Genomic DNA, 21131 nt, shown 5'->3' on the forward strand with positions numbered 1-21131 from the left:
CTGGGGAGTAGAAGAAACAATTCCCCCATCTCTCCAAGATCTCCCCAAGTCACTCGCAGGCTGTGGCAGGCGGTCAGTGGTGGGTCCAGATGTGGCCGGAGCAGGAGAGCTCTGGGCCCCTTGTTAGGTCCTTGTTAGCAGTGGCCCAGGGGTACTGACGACTCCAGGGGGCTTCCTCCAGGGTGGTCACGGGGCAGCACAGACACCCTGGGTGTGAGGGCTCAGTGGTCAGACAGGGCTTGCCTCCTGCAAGACAGAGCTCCCTGGGTGCCCCTCACTGTCGGCAAGGCAGGGGAAGGGGGACACCATAGTTTTTGCCACTAAATGGGGGACTGGAAGGGGCCACCAGCACATTCAGTTAATGATGGGGTCAGTGAGGTTAGCGGCTCTGGGTCCGAGGAGGTAGGAAGACTTGTACACTTCCTAGTCTGCTGTGCCCGTCAGCTCTGCGGGCGTTTCTAGGAAAGAATCAATTCTTTAACATGCTTACACATATGTGCTCATGCATGAGGAGGAGGAGGAGGAGGAGGAGGGCATTACCTGCAGGGCACTGTCCTCAGTCATGAATGAGAAAGTCAGTCATGTCGCTGCTAGAGAAAAGGGGGAGGGATTGATGCCACTGAGAATGGCGGGCTCTGAGGGGGCCCTCTCAGTCTGGACCAGGAGAGACCAGGCTTGGAAACGTGGTGGGAACTTGGCTGCTTGACACACAGTCAGAGCTGGCAGGGTCCTGCCTAAGAATCCCTCGTGGCCATTATATAAAGGGGGAAATGGCCCCAAGTTAGGGCAGATCCAGAACCAAGGCCATGTCCTCAGGATGGGGTCCTGGGCAGATAGACCAGGAATTCCATAGCAGCCATGTTGCTCTTTCCAGTTCCATGGGCAGGCAGGGTACAGGGGAGCCATGGAGAGGACTGGAGGGAGGGCAGGTTTTTCAGGAACCAGGTACCCGGCCACATGTGAGGCTCCAGGTGATGGACAAATGTGGGGGCCCAAGGCCCGGAGGGCCAAATACATCCAGGGTGCACCCTTTACCATCACCCCAATCTAGGCCTTTCATCCCTTCTCACGTTTCAGATGAGGAAGCTTGAGGCCCAGAGAAGGGCAGGGACTGGACAGGGTCACACAGCAGGTCAGAGCCAGAACCAGCAGCTGCCTACAAAGCTGGCTCAAGGGAGCCCTCCCAGCTGTTCCAGCATGGGATGCCCACTCACCTCTCTTCAGCCATGATTGCTTCGTCTAGCTCTTGGGACAGCCTCTGGAGATGCTGAATTCCTGCCCCCACAGGCTCTAGGTCACTGTCAGACTCACTGAACAAAAGGAAAAGCCACACCAGTGACTAGTTGGAAACCTGTGGCAGGAGCCCTCCCAACCCAGCTCTGGGGCCTGGTCTGCGGCCCAGCTGACCCTGGTGAGCTGGAAATGCCTCACCCCAGGCCCTCACTGCAGGAGGTGACATCAGAGTGAACTGGAGCACCTGGCAGAGAACGGCGAGATCAAGGTCTCCTGCTGGGCCTTCTCCTTGACTCCCTGGCGAGTGATTTTGCTGACAGGGGAGCCCTGCTGTCTCCCCCTTGGAAACTGAGGCTCAGCCAACCAGATGGCTTCAAAACTTGCTTTTGGGCCCACCAAGAGGCTTGAGTGATTGTGTAGTCGCAGCCAAGCTCACGTCTTCCTTTTACAGACAGAGAAACTAAGGCCCTGAAGAATTTTCTCAGGCCCCGCATTAGCTCTAGGGGCAGAGGTGGGTCAGAACACAGATGTGACTCAGCTCAGGGTAGCCCTGCTCCAGGTAGCCACAAGAGGTGCTCAAAAGCCCCTGGGGATCAGTTTGTGTTTGGGGAGCGTGTCAGGAAAGGAGAACTGTGCTTGGGCTAAAAGGCCACCAGCTCTGGGGAGGGGCACTGTCCCACTTGCCTGGGAGAGCAGAGGGGTTCTGCTGAGGAGTAGGGGCTCCGGAAGGCAGCCTCCCTCCTTGACCGCCGTAGTCGGGGGGTACGCAGGCCCATCTGGACAGAGAGGCGGTGATGTTCCCTCTCCCAGGGGTCCGTGGCTGAGTGGGCAGGGGCGGCTCCACACAGCCGGGTGCTCTTCTGGCTCAGGCTGTGAGCTGGGGGCCTACCGTCCTTCTGTGCCCCTCTCTTCCTCCTCCTGGCTTTCACTTGGGTTTCCACCAGCCACTTGGTGCCACTCTGGCAGGACTCCTGGATTCTCTGCGACAGGTACATGGAAAGATTGGCACAGGCAACGCCAAGGGTGTGCTACCCCAGTCCCAGGCCACCCCTCCCACCCCAGGCCCATCAGCTGTTCCACACATGCAGGCTGCCCTTAGTCTCAAGGGCGAGGCATGTAAATGATGCACGTGGAATGCGTCCACGGCGGGGACCCAGCTCAGAGCCCCTCAGATATGACTGCGGTGGTCGGTGGCAGGAGGACCATCCTGGCTCACAGAGCCTCCATTTATCTAAGACCAGACCCTCTTCCTGGGTCCAGATTGACCCAGACACCCAAGGAGAAGGCCCAGGGGAGAACAGGCCCACCTCCCTGGGTATCAGCAGAGCATTTGTCTTCCAGCCTCTGGTCTCACTCACTCTATCCATCCTCCACATTGGTCCTTAGAGATCCTTCCAAAGGACAGTTCTGATCACGACACTCAATGGCTCAAAACCCTCCTATGGGTCCTTGTTGCCCATAGGACCAAGCCCTAACTCCTGGGCCTTTCGCACCAGCTGGGTGACGGCCATGAAGCCTCTTCGCCATTGGCTGGACTGTTTTGCCTTGGCAAACCAGAGTCCAGGGGTTAGAGCAAGGCCCACATTACATTTGATGAGTTACGTGACCTTGGACAAGATGCCTCATCTCATTTCTCCGATCCCTGAGGGTGGTGCAAACAAACAAAGGGCACTTGCAAATAAGGACTAACATTTAGCTCAAAGACCTCTCTGTTCAGGAAGAGCTACCCTCTCTCCTCACCCTCAGAATTCCCAGTGAGACACTAAGGAGGCTCCCCCACCTCCTCCCCCGGCCTCCTAATTCTCTCCTTGGAGCTATTTTCCTCTTCTCTCATGGCTTCTGTCCTTTCTAGGTGACACCTCTACACCCCCAGCTCCAGGTTTGGAGACAAATCCCTTGGAGGGCCCATGGGCACCTCACATCCAAAAGAATGACATCTTTCTGCTGGTACATCTTATCTGACACCAAATCCTCTCTCACCTACCTTCTGAGCAGCCCTTGAAGTTTACACCCCTGCAAGTCCAGACCATGAGGCTCCCTCAGGAGCATATCTTCGAGCCCCTGTACCATCGCATAGCTGAACAACAAGTTCTGATAAGCTAATCTGATCAGATTGCCCACCCTGCTTAGAATCCTGCCCACTCCCGGTCACTCCTGGAGAGTCTAAGCACCTCCAGCACCCGTGTGTCCTTTCTCCCCACTCCAGCCAGCTCTGTCCTCTGGCCACGCCCAGACTAAACTCCACCAGCTCTCTGTAGCTCCTTGCTTTCCCTCAGCTCTGGGCCTGGAGTCACACTATTCCCTCTGCCTTATACACCCCTGCGCCTCCCCTTCCCCGGCTGAACTCCGTGCAGTCACCTCCTCTGGGAAGCCTTTGCCAGCTAGGCCTGTGTTTGGTGGACCCTCGCTATTAGCCACTTGCTTGCAATTTCCTATCACAATACAGCTGTCACCTTGTATCGTGAGCATCCCTTTCCTCCAAGACATGCTTGCATGAGCATCCCTTTCCTCCAAGACATGCTTGCATGACTCATTTAACTGCTGGTTCAGAGCCTACTGTGTGCTAGGAACTATTTGGGATGCTAAAAAAAAAACCAGCAATGAACTAATCAAAGTCCCTGTCTGCAAGGAGTCTCCATTCTTGGGGTGGGGAGGGGGGTCCTTGAGGGTAGGAACTGTCCAGCACCAAGGAAATCGTCCATAAATAGATGGTTAGCATTGTCATTGTTACCTGGGACACGGCACCCAGGGCGCTCTTGGCTGATCGAGCTGCAGCCTGGAGGCCCTGCTGCCCCGGCTCTGGGGTTTCCAGGCGCTTCCAGGAGGGGCCTGCCCTGAGGTTGAGGTTGACGGCTCTCAGGGGCAGCCTCCTTTGGAACTGTCTGCACAGGGAGCCCAGGGTAGAGGTCTCTTGATGACCCACCACAGGCTGCAGCACCTTGCTGTCCTCCAGCTGCTCCCGGTTCCGGAGAGATCTCCGGCGCACAGAGGCGCTCACGTCCTGCCACCGAGAAGCCATCCGCCCGGCCAAGAGTCTTCTCTGCCCACTAGATCCTGGGGAGGAGGTCAAAAGGCAGGTCAGAAAGGCATTCCCCCTCCCCAGGTTCCCGAAATCCTGGGCACAGGGGAAGAGGGACGGGGTGAGGGAGGGGTGGAGGAAGGAGCATGTCCCCGGAAGGGGGGTCGCAGTGAGCAGCATGCCTGCAGAACCGCTGTCTGCCGCAGGCGGGGAGGGAGGCAGAGCTAGGACCGGCCTCGCAGGGCTCAGCCCCGCCAGGGCACTGTCCGCGGCCACGTCGCAAGCTCGTCCGGAGCAAACAAGCCCGCCCGCCCGTCCCTCGCCGCCGGACCTGATCCCAGGTTTGCGATCCGGCGCTTGCATTTCCAGACGCCCCCCATGCCCATCCTAAGACCCCTCCCCTCTGAACAGAAGCCCAGCCACGTCCCGCCCGCACTCACCCGACGCCCCCGAGCCGCCCGGGGGCCGAGCACCGCTGCTGTTCGCTGACCCGGGCGGATTTGAAACTCCGCGCGGCTCTGCCCGGCCTCGTCCTCACAGCTGATTGGCTCCGACCCCGCGCCCGACTCCGCTCCGGGGATCCGATTGGCCCCCTTCTCTCGCGGCTGCGAATCCTGCTCTCGGATTGGCCCGGTCGTCCCCATTCATCGCCCTGGACCCCCGCACCGCTCCCTGCTCCTCCCGCGCCGGCTTTGTACCCGCAGGTCCCACCCGAGCCCGCCCGGCCCAGCGCAACCCGCGCCGGAGCCCGCTCCCTCGCCCTGGGTTCATGCTGGTCTGACCCATCGGGACGCAGGCGGGGGTCCCGGGCACCGAGAAGACCCAGGGGCCGGTGGCCTCGGCCTCGGGGCACCTCAGCGGGCAGCAGCCCTGGTCTCCTGGGGACCCTCCCATCCTGTCACGAGGTCTGGCTTTCCGTACTTGCTCAGCGCTTTTGTCTGAAAGAGCCTGCTGCTCCTGTCCCGGAGAGACCACGCGGCTGCAGCGCCCTCGCCCACCGAGGTTTTGTTTCGAATTTCCCTCAAGACCCTTTCTTCCTGACACAAGGCACTGCCCGCTCTGTGTTCCCCAAACTCGCCATCCACACTCTGCCCCCAAGAAAACACATCCTAGAGAGGGACATTCCAGAGTATGCCCGCCTGCCCTCCTCCCGCCCACGCCGACCCCCACCCCGTCTCGCCCGGCCCATTCGCTCCAGCCGAATGAAACCTCCCTCTGTTCCCCTTGGCACCCAAACAAGCTCAAAAGTCAGCCATCTATGATGCTCTTCCCTTCCTCTTTTAGGAGACCTCAGAGTAGCACCGCCCACTCTCCCACTCTCCTTGCTACCCGCCCCCCCAGGGCTGCGGTGACTGCCCGGAGGTTCTGTCCTCAGCCCCCTTCATCTGTGGTGGTCTCACGCCTCCTTCAGCCTCAGCGATTCCCCACTTGGGAGGATAATGATTGCCGTGTACATGGCACTTACTGTGCACCAGGTTCTGGTGGTCCGAGCACTCGATGTTTCTTAACTCACTTGATCATCTGCTATGGTTCAATTGTGTCTCTCAGATTTGACGTGTTGGAAACATAATCCCCAAACTCATACGTTGATGGCATCTGTTTGTTTTTTTAATATATATACATTGTTTATTCAAATTATGGAATGTTATACAGCGGGAAAAATTAGTAAACTATAACCAGAGGGAATAATTTAGGTGGATCTCAGAAATACAATGCGGGATAATAAAAAGCAAATTACAGACATACAAAATCTGACACTATATAAGTTCAAAAGCAAAAAACGAAACAATATGGTTTAGGAATGTGCACACATTTGTGGATAAAGCTATTATGGGAAGCAGGAGAATCGTACACACAAAAATAAAATAGGTAGTTCTTTCTGGAAGGGGTGGTAGGGAAGGGGATGTGATCAGGGAGGAACTCAAAGGGCTTCAAAAGTAATGTTCTTTTTCTTAATCTGGGTGGTGGCTACATGGATGTTTATTATTCTTTAAACCATATGTGTATATAATTTTATATATGTCATTTATATCTATGTGTATACACACATTATGCATATATTCTTTTGTAAGTATGAACTATTTAATGATTTTCTTAAATTTTTTTAATTGCCACATAATACTTGTACATATTTATGGGTGCACAGTGATGTGATACCATGCACAGTGATCAGATAAGAGTAATTAGCATATCCATAATCTCAAACATTTATCATTTCTTTGTATTGGGAACATTGCATATCCTCCTGCTAGCTATTTGGAACCATATAATGTATTATTAGCTATAGTCATCCTATGGTGCTATAGAACACTAGAACCTGTTCCTCTTGTCTAGCTCCAATTTTGTATCCTTTAACAAATCTCTCCCTATTCTCCCTTCCCTCTACCCTGCCCAGCCTCTAGTATGTTGATAGCATTTGGAGGTGGGGCCTTTGGGAGGTAATTAAGACTAGATAAGGTCATTAGGGTGGGGCTGAATGATTTCCTTCTTTAAAAGAAGAAAAAGACACCAGAGCTGGTCCACATGCTCTTGCCCTCTTGCCGTGTGCTGCCCTCGGCCATGCTATGATGCAGCAAGAAGGGCCTCACCAGATGCTGACCAGGTGCCAGCACTATGCTCTTGAACTTCCCAGCCTCCAGGCTATGAGCTAAATAAACCTCTGTTCTTTATAAATTACACAGTTTGTGGTATTCAGTTACAGCAAAAGAAAATGGACTAAGGCTTTCCTTAGTTCATGGACTAAGACACCTTCACTGCAGCCTACAACTTGATGAAGAAACTGAGGCATAGAGAATTAAGCTGGGCCCAAATTTCACTCAGTTAGTCTACAGCAGGGCGAAGGATTCAAACTCCCTAACCACCCACACTGCCCCTCCTCAGCCCTTCACACCCGCACCTCCAGCCTCGACCTCTCACCTGACACGCAGCCAACTACCTCCTGGGTCTCATCTCCCCCTGGGTGCCGCAGGCACCTTAAACCAGCACACCCTAGCTGAGGTCACCTTGGTATCCCTGGCCCTCCTCCTCCTCCTCCCCCCCCACGTCTCCTCGCTCTTGTCTTTCCAAATCATATCACCTGGGTGCCTGTGACTGATGAAGCATTGTGGTAAAAATGAACCACAAAGGTCAACAAAATGCCTGTGTCCCTTACCCTCATGGAGCTCAAATCTAGTGTGTGGGGAGAGACAGACACTAATGCATCAAATAATAAATAATCGATTAATCAAAGAACCAGACAAAAATTATGCTATTTAAAGCTGAAGCATAGAGAGTGAGTTAAGCAGGCAAAGAATGTGTTTGTGTACTTTTGTGTGTACGTGGTCTTCTTGGGACAGGGAACATTATGTTCAAGGGGACCAGTATTCCTTGTAAGAAACCCAGCACGTGAACTGACACAAAACCCAGCACGAAAACAGACACGTGAACTGAAACAAAAGTTTCATGATACTTGATATGCATGATGTGCTCTGAGATTTAATTTTCCATTTCATTTAAAAAAACTGACCACTGCAACCCATTACATTTATTTCACAATGGTCACTAATGGGGTGTGGGTTGAAGTTTGAAAATATTTGTTCCCAAACCCATTTACAATAGTTGTATTTATTATTGTCATTAAGAAATTTAATTCCTGTCATTGACCAATGAAAGATGAGGAGGGAAAAGAAAGAGTTGTTGTTTCTATGAAAACTAAGTTGAAAATGTGTGAAGGACTCAATGAAGGTGAAACACTTAGAAAGAAAATCTCCCAAATTGGAGTGTCTTGTCACAGTCGTCCCTCCAGCGCCTGGCACGTCAGACACATCCAAAATAATAGCTTGTATATTTCAAGCCCTTACCATGTGTTAGACGTTCTGCTAAGTGCATTTACTGTCTTTATTCTTTCTTAATCCTCACAGCAACTCTATGAAGTAGGTGCTATTTTTATCTCCGTTACAGATGACAAAGCTGAGATCCAGACAGGTGACACATCTTTGTCTAAGATCGTACGGAATGTCAGACCTGGAACTTAAATCCTGGCTGGCTGACTCCAAAACCTGAATTCTTAACCTTAGATTACACAGCCTCGTTAAGTATCTGGAATGAATGAACTCAAGCATGCATTCATGAAGACGCCCTCCCTGCCTGGAGCCTCCCACCCCCTTCCCTCACCCAGAATGATAACTGGCAGGCCGGGTTAACGAAGTGCAGTCTCCATGGCAACAAGAAAAGAAGGCAGAAACATTTTCTTCTGAATGAGAAGCCTTTCCTGTTTGTCTTGCATGAAGTGGTGGCTTGAGGGTGGGAAGGAGGCTCTACTCAGGGGAAGTGGGCTCCTCGTGGAGAGGCAGGTGCAGGGGTTTCTGTTCTTAGCAAGGAGGAAAAGCCAATCAGTTGTTCTAAATAGAGGCTTTTCTGGGGAGGAAGGATTCTAGTTCCACCTTGCCTCTGCTGGGGTAGGGTATGGAGGAGGAGCTCCCACCTTGGTCTGCAGTGACTCTCTGTCCGACAGCAAAGCTTCCACCAGTTTCCTTGACTTCTTGGAACTGCCAGTCCGAAGGAAGAAGCAGCAGACACTGAACACGTCATTGTAAACAATTAATGCCACGAATGGGAAGCGCTGGGGGGAGTCAGAGGGTTTGGGGGTGCGGAAACTGACTTGAGCTGGAGGTCAGGGCAGGCTTCCTTAGCTGAGGAGTTAGGGGGCCAGTGTTGGGTGTTTGGAGCACTGCCAAGTTCTAGGATTGGAGAAAAGCTAAGCAAAATCGAGGGTGTGGGGCTGAGGTCAGGGGCCGAGGTCAGGGGCTGAGGACGGCAAGAGGCAGGGCCTGTAGGCCAGGGAAGGAAGTTCAAAATTTATCCTGCCTGCAGTGGGAAGTCTTTGCTGAATTTTAAGAGAGGAGTGGGTTTTTAGGGTTGCATTTTAATGAAGTCCATGAGAAGATTGATTTGGGGGCTGCTGTGGTTTGAATGTGTCCCCTGAATTTCCTGTGTTGGAAACTTAAACCCCAAATTCATATGTTGACGGCAGTTGGAGATGGGGCCTTTGGGAGGTAATTAGGATTAGATAAGGACATCAGAGTGGGGCCCCCATGATGCAACTAGAGGCTTTAAAAAGAGAGGAAGAGAGACCTGAGCTGGCACACTCTGGCCCTCTCACCATGTGATGCCCTATGCCATGTTATGACGCAGCAAGGAGGCCCTCACCAGACGCCTGCACCGTGCTCTTGGACTTCCGCATCTCCAGATCCATGACCTGAATAAACTTCTTTATAAATTACGCAGTCTGCAGTATTCCGCTATAGCAACAGGAAGTGGACTAAGATAAGGGCCAAGCTGGTGCCAGGGGATCAGTCTGGAGGCTGTGACCTGAGTCCAGGCATGGCCCAGGCAGTGGACCTTCATTCTTCTCAGCAGTGAAACCAACCCCCGGCATCAGCATCAATATCCCCTTCCCTTCATGCCCCCCACCTTCCCTGGCCAACCATGGGCAATCGGTCCTACCTCTTGTTAATAAACATCTCTTCCATCCTGTGTGCCTTTGACCCTCTACAAAGGGAATCGATGGGCACAGTGAGAGAGTTTTAAGAAGTGTAAGAAGAGACATGATTAGATATTTTTCTCCCATTGTGAATTACATCACTGATAGGAAAATGACTAAAACATAACGTCCAGTATAATGAATACAGTAAGTCTTCACTTAATGCTGTTGACAGGTTCTTGGAAACTGTGGCTTTAAGTGAAAAGACATATAAGGAAACCAATGTTTTTCTCATCAACATTATTTGAGGACCTGCTGTGCATCCTTTTGCTTCAAATCACGGTTTCCAAGAATCCACCAATTACATTAAGTGAGGCCTTACTGTGCTTATAAAGCAAATATCCGTGTAACCCTCACCCGGGCCAAGGGTGAACATTTCAGGGATCCCAGAAGCAGCCACTTGCCCCCAGCTGTGTGATCTCCCTCCCTCCCTAGACTTTTGTAATAATGGCTTTTATTCTCCTTTGAAGTTTTACTAAGTATCCATTTTACCTCCTGCATGCAGGCCCCTCTCTAGGTTGTGGTGCCGCTGGGAAAAGGGTGGGAGAGAGGAGGGGCAGGATCTCTCCAGCCTTCACCGCCTCCCCCCCCCGGCACAGGTGGAGACTGAGCCCTCAGGGACGGAGCACCCAGGAAGGGTTTCCTGGAGGGGCAGTCTGGGTTCCTTGGCCGGGAGCAGTGGCCCAGGTTTCGCCTCCTCTATGCCAACGGAGTCAAGACTTTCAGGGGTGCTGGATTTGGGGCTCCCACTCATTGCTCCAGGCCTCTCAACTCCCCTGGACAGGGAGGCAGGAGAGGTTGATTTTCCCATATCATTTGGGAAAATGGATTTAGGGAAGACAGGAGACACCCAAGGCCACAGGGTCAGTAAATAAGAGGGGGATTAGCCCTTCGAACTCAGCTCTGTCTGGCTCCTAGTCCAGTGTTCTCTCTCTGTGGCAGGGTCCGTGTCCTTTCTCTCTGTAACAGGCGAGCGTGGCATCGGAAGAGAACGGTTTGGAGCTGCTCAGAGCTCACCGGCCTCAGGGCGGGGGAGCGCAGGCATAAGAACCCGAGATGGCCACAAGGTGGCGCCAAATACCAAGTCTTCACGTTTCTTTTTCTCAGCCCAGAAAGGGGTCCGTGATGCCCTAAGCTCTGTTTGGTTCCCAGAGCACAGGGCTAAGGCCCTCCAAAGGCAGCGGGAGAGCCCCACTGCCGAAACCAGGCTTTGTAGGGGAGGCAGGGGAGCAGCTGGGGAGGGTGACACTTACTCGCTTTGGTCCCCTCTCTTACTTCCCTCCTGAGACAGAAACTTGCCCCCTTTTCCCTCTGGCCAGATCTCACAGCCCCCTGAGGGCAGATCCTGGGGAGGGCCTGGAGGAAACAGGGAAGGTGGCTGGACCACAGATGCAGCAGGGGCCCAGCCTGGGGTGCGAGGGGACCTGGAGTCTGGACAGGGCAGCGCTCCGGGACCAGGCAGGGCAAAGTGGCTTCAGGCCTCCCCTCCTGTCCCTGTCGGTGGCCTCCAGGCGTCTCTGCTGCTCACTCCCCTCTCCCTCGTCTTCTTCAAGAAAGCTCAGCTGACTTCCTCCTTCTTGGGGTGGAACAAAACCTGCTGGTGAAAACCACCAGGCACGACAATGGTAGTGGCAGGCGGGGGCCTCGCATCCCCCTCGGCAGAGGTGGACAGGGCAGGAGGCCAGGCTGCCCAGAGCGGCCAGAATGGCCTTGAGGAGTGGCCCAGGCCAGCTTGGGGCACCTCCCCCACCGTCCTGCCTTCATCCACACCCCTCAGGGCAGGGCAAATCCCCACACGTCTCAGCCGCCTAAGTGTCCTCCTCACAGGTGTGATTATCTCAGCCTGGGCTGACGTCTCCCTCCACCCGCAGCCATGGACGCTGCTCTGCTGCTGAACGTGGAAGGGGTCAAGAAGACCATTCTGCACGGGGGCACGGGGCAGCTGCCAAGCTTCATCACCGGATCCCGAGTAAGTGGGACCCCGTGGCTGGATAGAGACCCCTGTGGCAGCCTCCCACATCCCAGCTGTGCCCCAGGGCACTGCAAACCGCCTTCAGCTTTGCCAGCAAACAGCCAGGTGGGCCCTGCCCGGAGCTGTCAACCCAGGCACCTGGGAGCGTTGAGTGGGTACCATTCACGGGGCATTTTTGGTACTTCGCAGATTAAATTTTAGTGTGGCCTGAGGGAAGGGGCTTTTGGAAATTTTCCAGAGCCCTGAATGTTGGGTGAGAAGAAAGGGCCCTCAGGGGTCTTGGTGTTTGCGTCTGTGGCTACGAAACATGGGCTGTTTAAGGAAGGACTTCCTGACACATGGAGCGTGGAGAGTGGGAATGGGGTCCTTTGGGAGGGTGGGTTCCGCCTCTCTGGGGGAGCATGCGGGGTGGGGGTGCCCTGGGGCCGGAGGCATCTAATCGGGTTTGTGAGAGCTGACCCCTGAGGACAGCGCTGGAGGTCCATGACAGTGGGGGTGGCATCTGCTGGACCTTGGGAGGTGTGTCTAGACCAGAGTCCACTGTCTCGGTGACCAGGTGACCTTCCATTTCCGCACCATGAAATGCGACGAGGAGCGGACAGTGATAGATGACAGCAAGCAGGTGGGCCACCCCATGCACATTATCATTGGGAACATGTTCAAGCTCGAGGTCTGGGAGATCCTGCTGACGTCCATGCGGGTCGGCGAGGTGGCCGAGTTCTGGTGTGACATCATCGTAAGTAGGCCGTGCTGGCCCGTTCCCCGGGTCTGTCTTCTAGTGGGCTCACCCACCCCCTTGGCAGGGCTGTTGTGTTTCTGGAAAACTCGGGGAAAACAAGGCAACGCACAGCAAATCCCGCATCCTCATTCCCTGCCTCTGTAAATAGGAAGATGGCTCAACCAAAAGAACAAGGCCCGAAAGTGACAATCCGTGCTGTGGCTGGCGGAGGGATGAGGGAGCCTGCCCACTTCACACTCGTCACTTTTTACACACTGTGATTGGATCCTGGGGACTTTTGACCATTGGTTACTTTTCTGCCCTCCTCCCCACATAGCAAAAATTTTTTTCCCTATTTATGGCACTCTTATAAATTACCCTTATAAGTTAGATTCCTTGTTCTGTGGCCCGGGTAGAAATGGTGAAACTCACTGACCTTCAGACAAACATGTCTAATGGAAACTTTCAAATATATACATAAGTGGACAGAAAGTATAATGAACTTCCAAACACCCATCACCCAGTGCCAGCCCCACCCACCCACGGCCCGTCTTGTCTCACCCACCACCCCACCTGCTTCCCTTCCTTGTCCCACGTGGCTAAAGCAAATTCCAAACAACATATCATTTCATCTGTGAATACCAAACTTTGTATCTGTAAAATATAAGAATATTTAAGAAATATAACCACAATATTATCATGAAATCTTTAAAAAACCCCAATAATTCCTTAAATCAGTCTAATATCCAGTCACTATTAAAATTTCTCCTCACTGATTCTTTATAAATGAATGAAGTTGGTTTGTTCAAGTCAGGATTCAAACAAAGTCCATGCATAGCGCTCTGTCGATATGTTTCTCCACAGAACATTCTAATCTATGGGTTCTCCTCCCTCTTTTTGTCCTTTGCATGGATTTGTCCTGTAGGAGTCCCACATTCTGAGTTTATGGTAGCTTTGCCATGGAATTGTCTAACGTGTTCCTCTATTCCCCATATGGTTGATATACTGAAAGTTTGGTCTAGAGGGCTTGATACGATTCAGGTTCTTCTTTTTCTTTGCAACAGTCTGTTGTGGACGGCACTGTGCACTGCCCGTAGGCCCACCATGCCTGCCACCTCTTTTATTGTGATGTGAACACTGAGTGGTGGGTTCAGGTGCTGACAGCCCGATCCATCCATTCCAAAGCTCTCCCTAGACTTTCATCATTGAGGGTGAACACCTAGACTCGTTATTTCAGCAGGAGCCAACAACCTTTTGAAAGAGCAATTTGGGAACAGTTTGAACTCTGTTCTTTTATTGTTTTGTGACCTGGGGCTGCCCTTTCTTCTTTCCGCCACTTACCCTTCCAACTTGTTTCAAAGATTACACAGTGTGATGTATGTGAAGGTAAATCATAGTATAGGGCAAATGAAAAGTGGGGACTATTATTTTGAGCTAGAAGAAATTTTGACATTAACTTTCTCATTTTACTAATGAGAAAAGTTAAGCCTCAGAAAGGGAAAGTAACTTATTCTGGGTCAAATAAGTTAAGGGTCAGGATTTGGGTGGGAGATGAGCCGTATCTGGCTCGTGTTTCTCACAATGTCTAACAGAGCCAGGCTGCAATGCCACCCTCTGCCAGTAGGGGATCCCATTCAACCCATGATATTCATTTCTTCACTCACTTAGCAAATACTATTTGTACCAGTCCCTGGGTTATTCTTCATCCCAATGTTTTTAACTTTTAAAATCTGTTTTATTTTTATCAAGTCTTTAGAAAATTCACTTTGTGATTTCAGTTAGTTTAAAATTATATTTATTGACTTTGCTTACAATGAGGAGCCCCTGCACTTTTTAGACCCGTGTGTGTCTCTAATCCAGGCCATATGTTAGGCAAGGCTTGGTTGCCAACAACAGCTCCCTCCCCATAGGGTGCGTATGTGCTAGCGCAGGAGAGCTGAGTGCATAGAAAGCTGTCAATAAATTCTTGATTGGTTGATTGATTTGTTGTTTGTGAAAGCACAAGCTGCTGTGACTCCTGTAATGTGGCCATGGCTCTTTGTTTCTTGCGGTGTCTGTGTTCTTTTGGCCACATCAATAGTCACATGAGTGCACTATCCATTCCACAGTCTGGTAATTTTTATATCATAGTGACTATGGGTTCTCCCAATACCCCTCTCACCTCTCCTCCTCCAGCCCATGGCTGCCGTGATTGCACATAAACACACACACACACACACAAACACACACATCCCTTCTAGAGTCATTTATCTGTCTACACATCCACCTCTTATCCACCCATCCATCCATCCACCTGCCCATGCATCAGTTCATCCATCCTTCCCTTCAACCAATGTTCATTTATAATCCAGTCTTCCATCACTACAGACTCATCCATCTGCTCTTCTATCTATCTATCTATCTATCCATCCAGAAAACAGTCACTGGCCACCTGATTTGGCCTGTGCTCAGTATTAGGAATGAAACAGGCCAAGTCCTCAGTTCTCAAGGAACTTGAATTCTGGAGGAGGAGCAAACACTTAAGCAATTGTCATGTAGGCCAACCAGTGCCACAGCATAAATAAGAGAGCAAAGAGTGCTTTGGGGCAAAAGAGGGGCAACTAACTGCTTTAGGGAATTTCGGGGGCTTCTTTAAGCAGCTGATATTGAGCTGGGTCTTGAAGGATGAATAGTTCATGAGGCCTGGAAATGGGGAGAGGGGCAGCATCGAGGCCGGGGAATGTTACATTTAGTTAGTCCCTTCTCCTCTGTGGGGCATCTCTCCACCCAAGAACCTGGAAAGACTGAGCGATCAGTGAGACAATTGTCTCCATTTGATAAAGGCCTCAGGAGGGCCTGGATCTCCCCAGCAGTCGCTGCCTGGCACTCCCTGCAGAGCCCTCTGCCTGGACAGTCCTCACTAGACGACCTTGGAGTTCAGGTCTCTGCAGGGCAGGGGGCTTCCTCCCACTCCCCCTTCCCCTGCACCCGAAGAGCAGGATCAGTCAGGGGCTCTGGGAGCATCTGCCCTGAAATGCAGTCCTTCCTGTCCCTCCAGGGAGGACCCTGGTCTGCATGTGGGACTTTTTGCTGGTGCCCAGTCCTGTGAAGCCAGGGGTTGCAAACTCCAGGCCCACGAAGGGCCAGGAGGCCTGGCAGGCTGGAGATCACCGGCCCCAGCCAAAGGGCGGCTGCTGCCCAGCTTCAGCTGGACGGTCCCCACGTGAGAGGGGCAGGGCCCAGTGTGGCTGGGGCTTCTGAGCCTTTGAGACAAAGCCAGAAATTTGCATTAGCGTGTGAACTCGCCCAGTGTCGAAATGCTGGCAATGAATTAAAAACAAGCAAACAAAGCCCTCCACACTGTGATGGCTAAAACAAAGCCAATCTGCAAGTTGGATATGGCCTCTCACACTCCAGTTTGCAACCTCCGGAATAGATAGAGTCCCTCAGACAGAACCAGGCTCTGGCCTTGAAGCCCCAGAGAGGGGCAGTGATCCTGGGCTCCTCCTGTCCCACTGGCATGAGCACGTCCCAGGGGTGGGAGTCCAGCTCCACAGAGACCCGTGTGCGACCATGGCTGCCCCTGCCAGCCTGCAGCCCAGCAAGCTGAGCTGCAAGGATGGGCCCAGAGCTGAGATGTATATCCTCCTTCCTCCCTCCCAGGCAGCAGTGCTCCTTCCTGGTGGGGGTCCTGGTAGTGCCAGGGTGGCAGGTGTCTAGACGGATAAGGCTGTTGTCTGAGAGTGTGTCCTAACAGCAGCTGGCCCTGGGGTCCGCAGCTCACACTCACCTTGCTGGGAGATGGGGGCTGCTGAGCTGGGACTGCCAGGTCAGGGCCAGGAGTGCCCCCTCCCTGCAGCAAGCTGATCCTGGGCCTCTCCCTCCCTTGGTCCAGCCTTAATCCTAAAAGGCTCAACTGCCATCTGGTCCTCTCTCTCGCAAAGTGGCAGAGGGCATTCTGGGCTAATCCTGGCTGGTAAGGGCAGGGAGGGGTGACCTTTATCTCCATGCTGGTGACCTGGGGGCAGAGCTGAACTCTTTCTGCCCCTTCACTTTCCCAGCAGTGTGTCTTTACCAGAGTTGCATGTGGAGGCCAGAGCTGGGCTACCTCTGAACCTGGTCCAAGGAGACGGGTTCTCAGAGACCACAGTTGGGGAAACTGAGGCCTGGCATGCAGCAGGCCTTGCTCAGGCCACACAACTGATTTTCCCAGCCCTCCTCCATCCTGAGAGTGAGGCTGTGATGGGCCAGGCCTGCCCGTCTACTGTCTCATTCAATCCCTACAGCAGCCCTGATGCCAGACAGGTGCAACCAAGGGAACTGAGGTTCAGAGACGTGCCATGACCTGGGCTCACTGCCAACCAGCAGCACTGCCAGGACACCAAACTGGCCCTCTCCGATCCCAGAACCCTGCTCCTTCCGCGGCACCTTCGTCTGCACCACACTGCCCTCCCTGCGAGTCCCCTTGGGGAAATATGTGTTACAGTTGACCACAAAGACCGGAGGTGGCAGCATGAGGCTAAAAGCATGGCCTCTGGAGCCAGAATTGAATCCTGGCTCTGTCATCTCCTTCCTGTGTGACCTGGAGCAAGTTGCTTAACTTCTCTAGGCTCTAATTTCCTCAGCTGCAAAATGAGGACAATAGTAGTGCCTTCCCTGCTGGACCAAAGGAGCCGGGCACACAGTTAACCACTGTTACTAGTGGGTATAGTGGGGTAGCGGGATTCCTGCTGTTAAGGGCTCAGACTGGGGGGTCTTTGTGGCCCAGACGCCATCCACCTGTCTCTCCCACAGCACACCGGGGTCTACCCCATCCTGTCCCGGAGCCTGCGGCAGATGGTTGAGGGCAAGGACCCCACGGAGTGGCACGTGCACACCTGTGGGCTGGCCAACATGTTCGCCTACCACACGCTGGGCTACGAGGATCTGGACGAGCTGCAGAAGGAGCCGCAGCCTCTGATCTTTGTGATTGAGCTGCTGCAGGTGCGACTCTGGGGCCGCAGGGGGGAAGGCCGCCCAACAACCGAAAAGGAACAAGGAAAAGGGGGAACAAGGGGAACCCCAAACCCAACAACCCCCGGAAAAGGCCCGGCCTCCCCTCAAAAAAAAAGAAAAGGGTCCGAAAACAAAAGAAAAAAAAAAATTGGAAAAAAAAAATCCTCTGTTTTTTCCACAGGAAAAGTCCATTTGGAACCAATTTTAAAAAATGTGATACAGTTTCATTTTGGAGGCATTTTACTTTCATTGGTTATCTACTTCCATTTTTATTTGTGAAAGTTTAGGATTCTAACCTCATCCTTGGTCCCTGTGGTTTGTGGGTTTAGACTTGGTTCTTGAACAGTGGGAGAGGCTGCATGGAGGTGTCCACGTCCTCTCACCCAGAGCCCCAATCGACAGCCTGTTTGGGAGTTGGTGGGAGAGGGTCAGGGCCAGGGTCAAGTTCAGGTCAGGACTCAGCTTTTGGTCAAGGCTAAGGCCATAAGAACTCTGTCAACCAAGGGCCTTTACAGGCCCGCTGGAACAGTTGTGTGGTCTGTGCACTGCACAAGGGCATCTCCTCCAAGGTGCTCATTAAAGACATTGTATATTTGCATTTTTATAATGACAATTTTCCAGCAGATGGCAATGTAGTGTCTCGTTCTAACAAAATGAGTATTCATGACAATTTTCGGAATATTGGAAGTAAATTGTCTTGACAAAGGGGTCCCTTTTTTGATTCACACAGAGGCACTGATTTAGGGCAGGGCCTTGGGCCTTGTTTATATGTATCTGATCAGCAATCGTGATTTTTCTGGCCGAACCCTACTGTAGAAAATGCAGAGCTGACTTTAGGGAGCTGTGCTGGGGTCCACCTTCCCTGGTCCCTGCTGGGGTGCAGGCCCCTGGGGTCCCTGCCCCACTGATCTGCAGCTCTTGGCCAGGTCGAGGCCCCGAGTGAGTACCAGAGGGAGACCTGGAACCTGAGCAATGACGAGAAGATGAAGGCGGTGCCCGTCCTCCATGGGGAAGGAAATCGGCTCTTCAAGCTGGGCCGCTACGAGGAGGCCTCTGCCAAGTACCAGGAGGCCATCGTCTGCCTGAGGAACCTGCAGACCAAGGTGGGAGTGGGGCCGGCCTGGGGGAGCAGCCCAGCGTTGGCTGTGGCCGGGGCAGGGCGGGCGGCGCCTGAGCTCACCGCAGACCTCGTGCTCCGGCAGGAGAAGCCCTGGGAGGTGCAGTGGCTGAAGCTGGAAAAGATGATCAACACCCTGATCCTCAACTACTGCCAGTGCCTGCTGAAGAAGGAGGAGTACTACGAGGTGCTGGAGCACACCAGCGACATCCTGCGCCACCACCCAGGTGCGCCGCGGGGCGGGGCGAGGGGCAACCTGCTGGGGCCACAGGGTCCCCTGCAAAGACCTTCCCGGACTTCTCTGCCGACCCTGTCAAGGCACCAAACCTGGTCTGCACCCAGCAGGGTTGACCCAAGCCTGTAACCCTAGGCCGGGCCATGGACGGGCAGTGCTTACTGTAGGGTCTTTTATTTTAATACGTTTGGACGAAGAGACAAGCAGCTCACCAAATGTGATTTTGCAGAGCAGTAAACAGGCTTTTAAAACAGGGGCAATTAATAGGGAAAACTAATAAGTCAATACTAGTATCCGTGGTGGCAGTGTTTGTGAAGATGGTATTTGAATGTCGGTGACAGCAGCATCAGCACTTAGCGTGCTCCAGGCGCCGAGTATGGGGTAAGTGCAGATATAGGGCCTGAAAGTTATACAATTTCGGGAGCGTCTATAAGGTAAAGAATACAAAGTTAGGCATATACACTTAGTTACAGGGCTGGGAAGGGTACAGGTCCCCCAGGAAGGGAGGGGAGGAGGTACTGCTGTTATCATTATCGTCACCATTTTACAGTCGAGGAAACTGAGGCACGAGAGGTACAGAGAGGTTAAGGATCACAGGCAGGATTAAGGGTCTTGTAGGCGGGTGGGTCCCAGGCGGGTGGGGGCTGCCCCTGGGCCGGGCAGGTTGCCAGCCGTGTCCTCCCGCAGGCATCGTGAAGGCCTACTACGTGCGCGCGCGGGCTCACGCCGAGGTGTGGAACGAGGCCGAGGCCAAGGCGGACCTGGAGAAGGTGCTGGAGCTGGAGCCCGCCATGCAGAAGGCGGTGCGCAGGGAGCTGCGGCTGCTGGAGAACCGCATGGCCGAGAAGCAGGAGGAGGAGCGGCTGCGCTGCCGAAGCATGCTGGGCCGCCGCGCCGCGGAGCCGCCCGGAGCGGACCAGCCAGCGGAGCCCCCGCAGCAGCCCCTGTCCCCACAGGAGCCCCCGCAGCCGCCTCTGTCCCCACAGGAGCCCCCGCAGCCGCCTCTGTCCCCCCCGGGGCCCCCGCAGCCGCCCCTGTCCCCCCCGGGGTCCCAGCAGCCGCACTGACCCCTCTGCGGCCTGCACCCAGGCAGGGATCTAGCTCATGGCCCCCGGCAGTTCTGGTCCAGTTGACCACGATTTTGATGTCACTTTTTAAAATTTAAAATTAATTTTTGAAATCAAAGTCATGCATGCCTATAGTTAAAAAAAATCAAAAGAACACAGAAGAGCTTACGAATAAAAGTGAAGTTTCCTCCCCTGCTCTCCCATTCCTTAGCCCAGAGCTTTTAAAATTGCTCGTTTTTTATTCTTCTGATAGTTCTATCTCCAAGTAGCACGTTTAAATCAGAGTTCCTCTGTGTGTCATTTTTACCCCATGGCAATGAAAAATGAGGATTGGATACTGTGACCCCGTTTCGCCCCTGCCATCCTCCCTTTCTCCCCATTTTGGGTGGCTATATTTAGTGGTCATCTCTTGGTTATTTTTGCAACTTTATACACTGCACCTAGAACTCTTTAGAACCCCACTGACTTTAGTCAAACTGGTGACTCCCTTCTGTGTAGGATGAGGCTGGCAGAGCCGGGACCCTCCCCCCCTTCATCTCCCCCTCCCCTCCCACCTCTGACCTCCCTCCTCCCCAAAGGTCCGATGTACTTGACTTTTCCATCATCCTGGCTGTTAACATCTATCTTCTGCTCTGCTACCAACATTAAGTCTTCTGTGCTTTGTCCGCAGGTTGAGTCTCAAATCTGAAAATCAATAAATAGCATTTATATGATTAAGGTCGTGTGAGTATGTCTTCCTGCAGGGTCTGCTTCATGCTTTGACCGCATTTCTTTTTCTGTGGTTCCAGTTTCATGACCTCTGGGCCACCTGAATGAGGATGTTCCTGGCATCTGGAGTTGCAGTGTGTATTTTAACATGGCAGTGTTGCATTTTTTTCTTTTCTTCTTCCCTCTCTTTTTTTTTTTTTTTAGCGCTAGAAAGTTTGAAGTTTAAGCCCTCCTCTGCCTTGGAGAAAAGGGGTGTTAACTTGGTGGATTCAGGCTCCGTGTCCAGTGGGCCATCCAGGTGCAGTGTGGAGGAACCAGGTGGCAAGGGGTGTCTAGAGGGCCAGAGGAAGGACACCTTATGACCTGCAGAGGCAACAAGGCAGGAGTATCCTTCCCGAGTCTGGAGGGAGTCCTGTGAGCTGGAGAAGGTGGAACAGGGACGGAGGCTGGGGGCAGAGAGATGAGGGACCTTCACCTGCTTCTCCTGGCAGCACTGCTCGGGGAGAGAGGCCTGCCTGGTGTCTGGGCAGCCAGAGATGCAACAGTGTCTCAGAGCAGATACAGAGC

At 53.1% G+C, this 21131-nt stretch overlaps 2 protein-coding genes across 8 annotated transcripts; one reads left to right on the forward strand and one right to left on the reverse strand.

The window, feature by feature from the left end:
- FAM64A (family with sequence similarity 64, member A) lies at nt 1-4284 on the reverse strand. Of its 7 annotated transcripts, XM_012652567.1 has the most exons (5): nt 3965-4284; nt 1918-2213; nt 1215-1310; nt 840-914; nt 532-590 (listed from the first exon to the last, which is right to left on the reverse strand). In XM_012652567.1, exons 1-5 carry the CDS (start codon nt 4250-4252, stop codon nt 557-559), a joined length of 789 nt encoding a protein of 262 aa, XP_012508021.1. In that variant the 5' UTR covers nt 4253-4284; the 3' UTR covers nt 532-556. The 7 variants fall into 7 exon arrangements, with proteins under 7 accessions (XP_012508023.1, XP_012508026.1, XP_012508022.1 ...); XM_012652569.1 differs by lacking the exons at nt 532-590; nt 840-914 and adding an exon at nt 1-246; XM_012652572.1 differs by lacking the exons at nt 532-590; nt 840-914 and adding an exon at nt 114-243 and having other exon boundaries at nt 1211-1310.
- Nucleotides 4285-11570: 7286 nt separating this feature from the next.
- On the forward strand, nt 11571-19925 carry AIPL1 (aryl hydrocarbon receptor interacting protein-like 1). The gene is made up of 6 exons (XM_012652565.1): nt 11571-11742; nt 12302-12481; nt 17237-17425; nt 18364-18540; nt 18640-18781; nt 19477-19925. Exons 1-6 carry the CDS (start codon nt 11647-11649, stop codon nt 19854-19856), a joined length of 1164 nt encoding a protein of 387 aa, XP_012508019.1. The 5' UTR covers nt 11571-11646; the 3' UTR covers nt 19857-19925.
- Nucleotides 19926-21131: the final 1206 nt, after the last annotated feature.

Source organism: Propithecus coquereli, unplaced genomic scaffold, assembly GCF_000956105.1.
Source record: "Propithecus coquereli isolate 6110/MARCELLA unplaced genomic scaffold, Pcoq_1.0 Scaffold390, whole genome shotgun sequence".
NCBI classification, from domain to species: domain Eukaryota; kingdom Metazoa; phylum Chordata; class Mammalia; order Primates; family Indriidae; genus Propithecus; species Propithecus coquereli.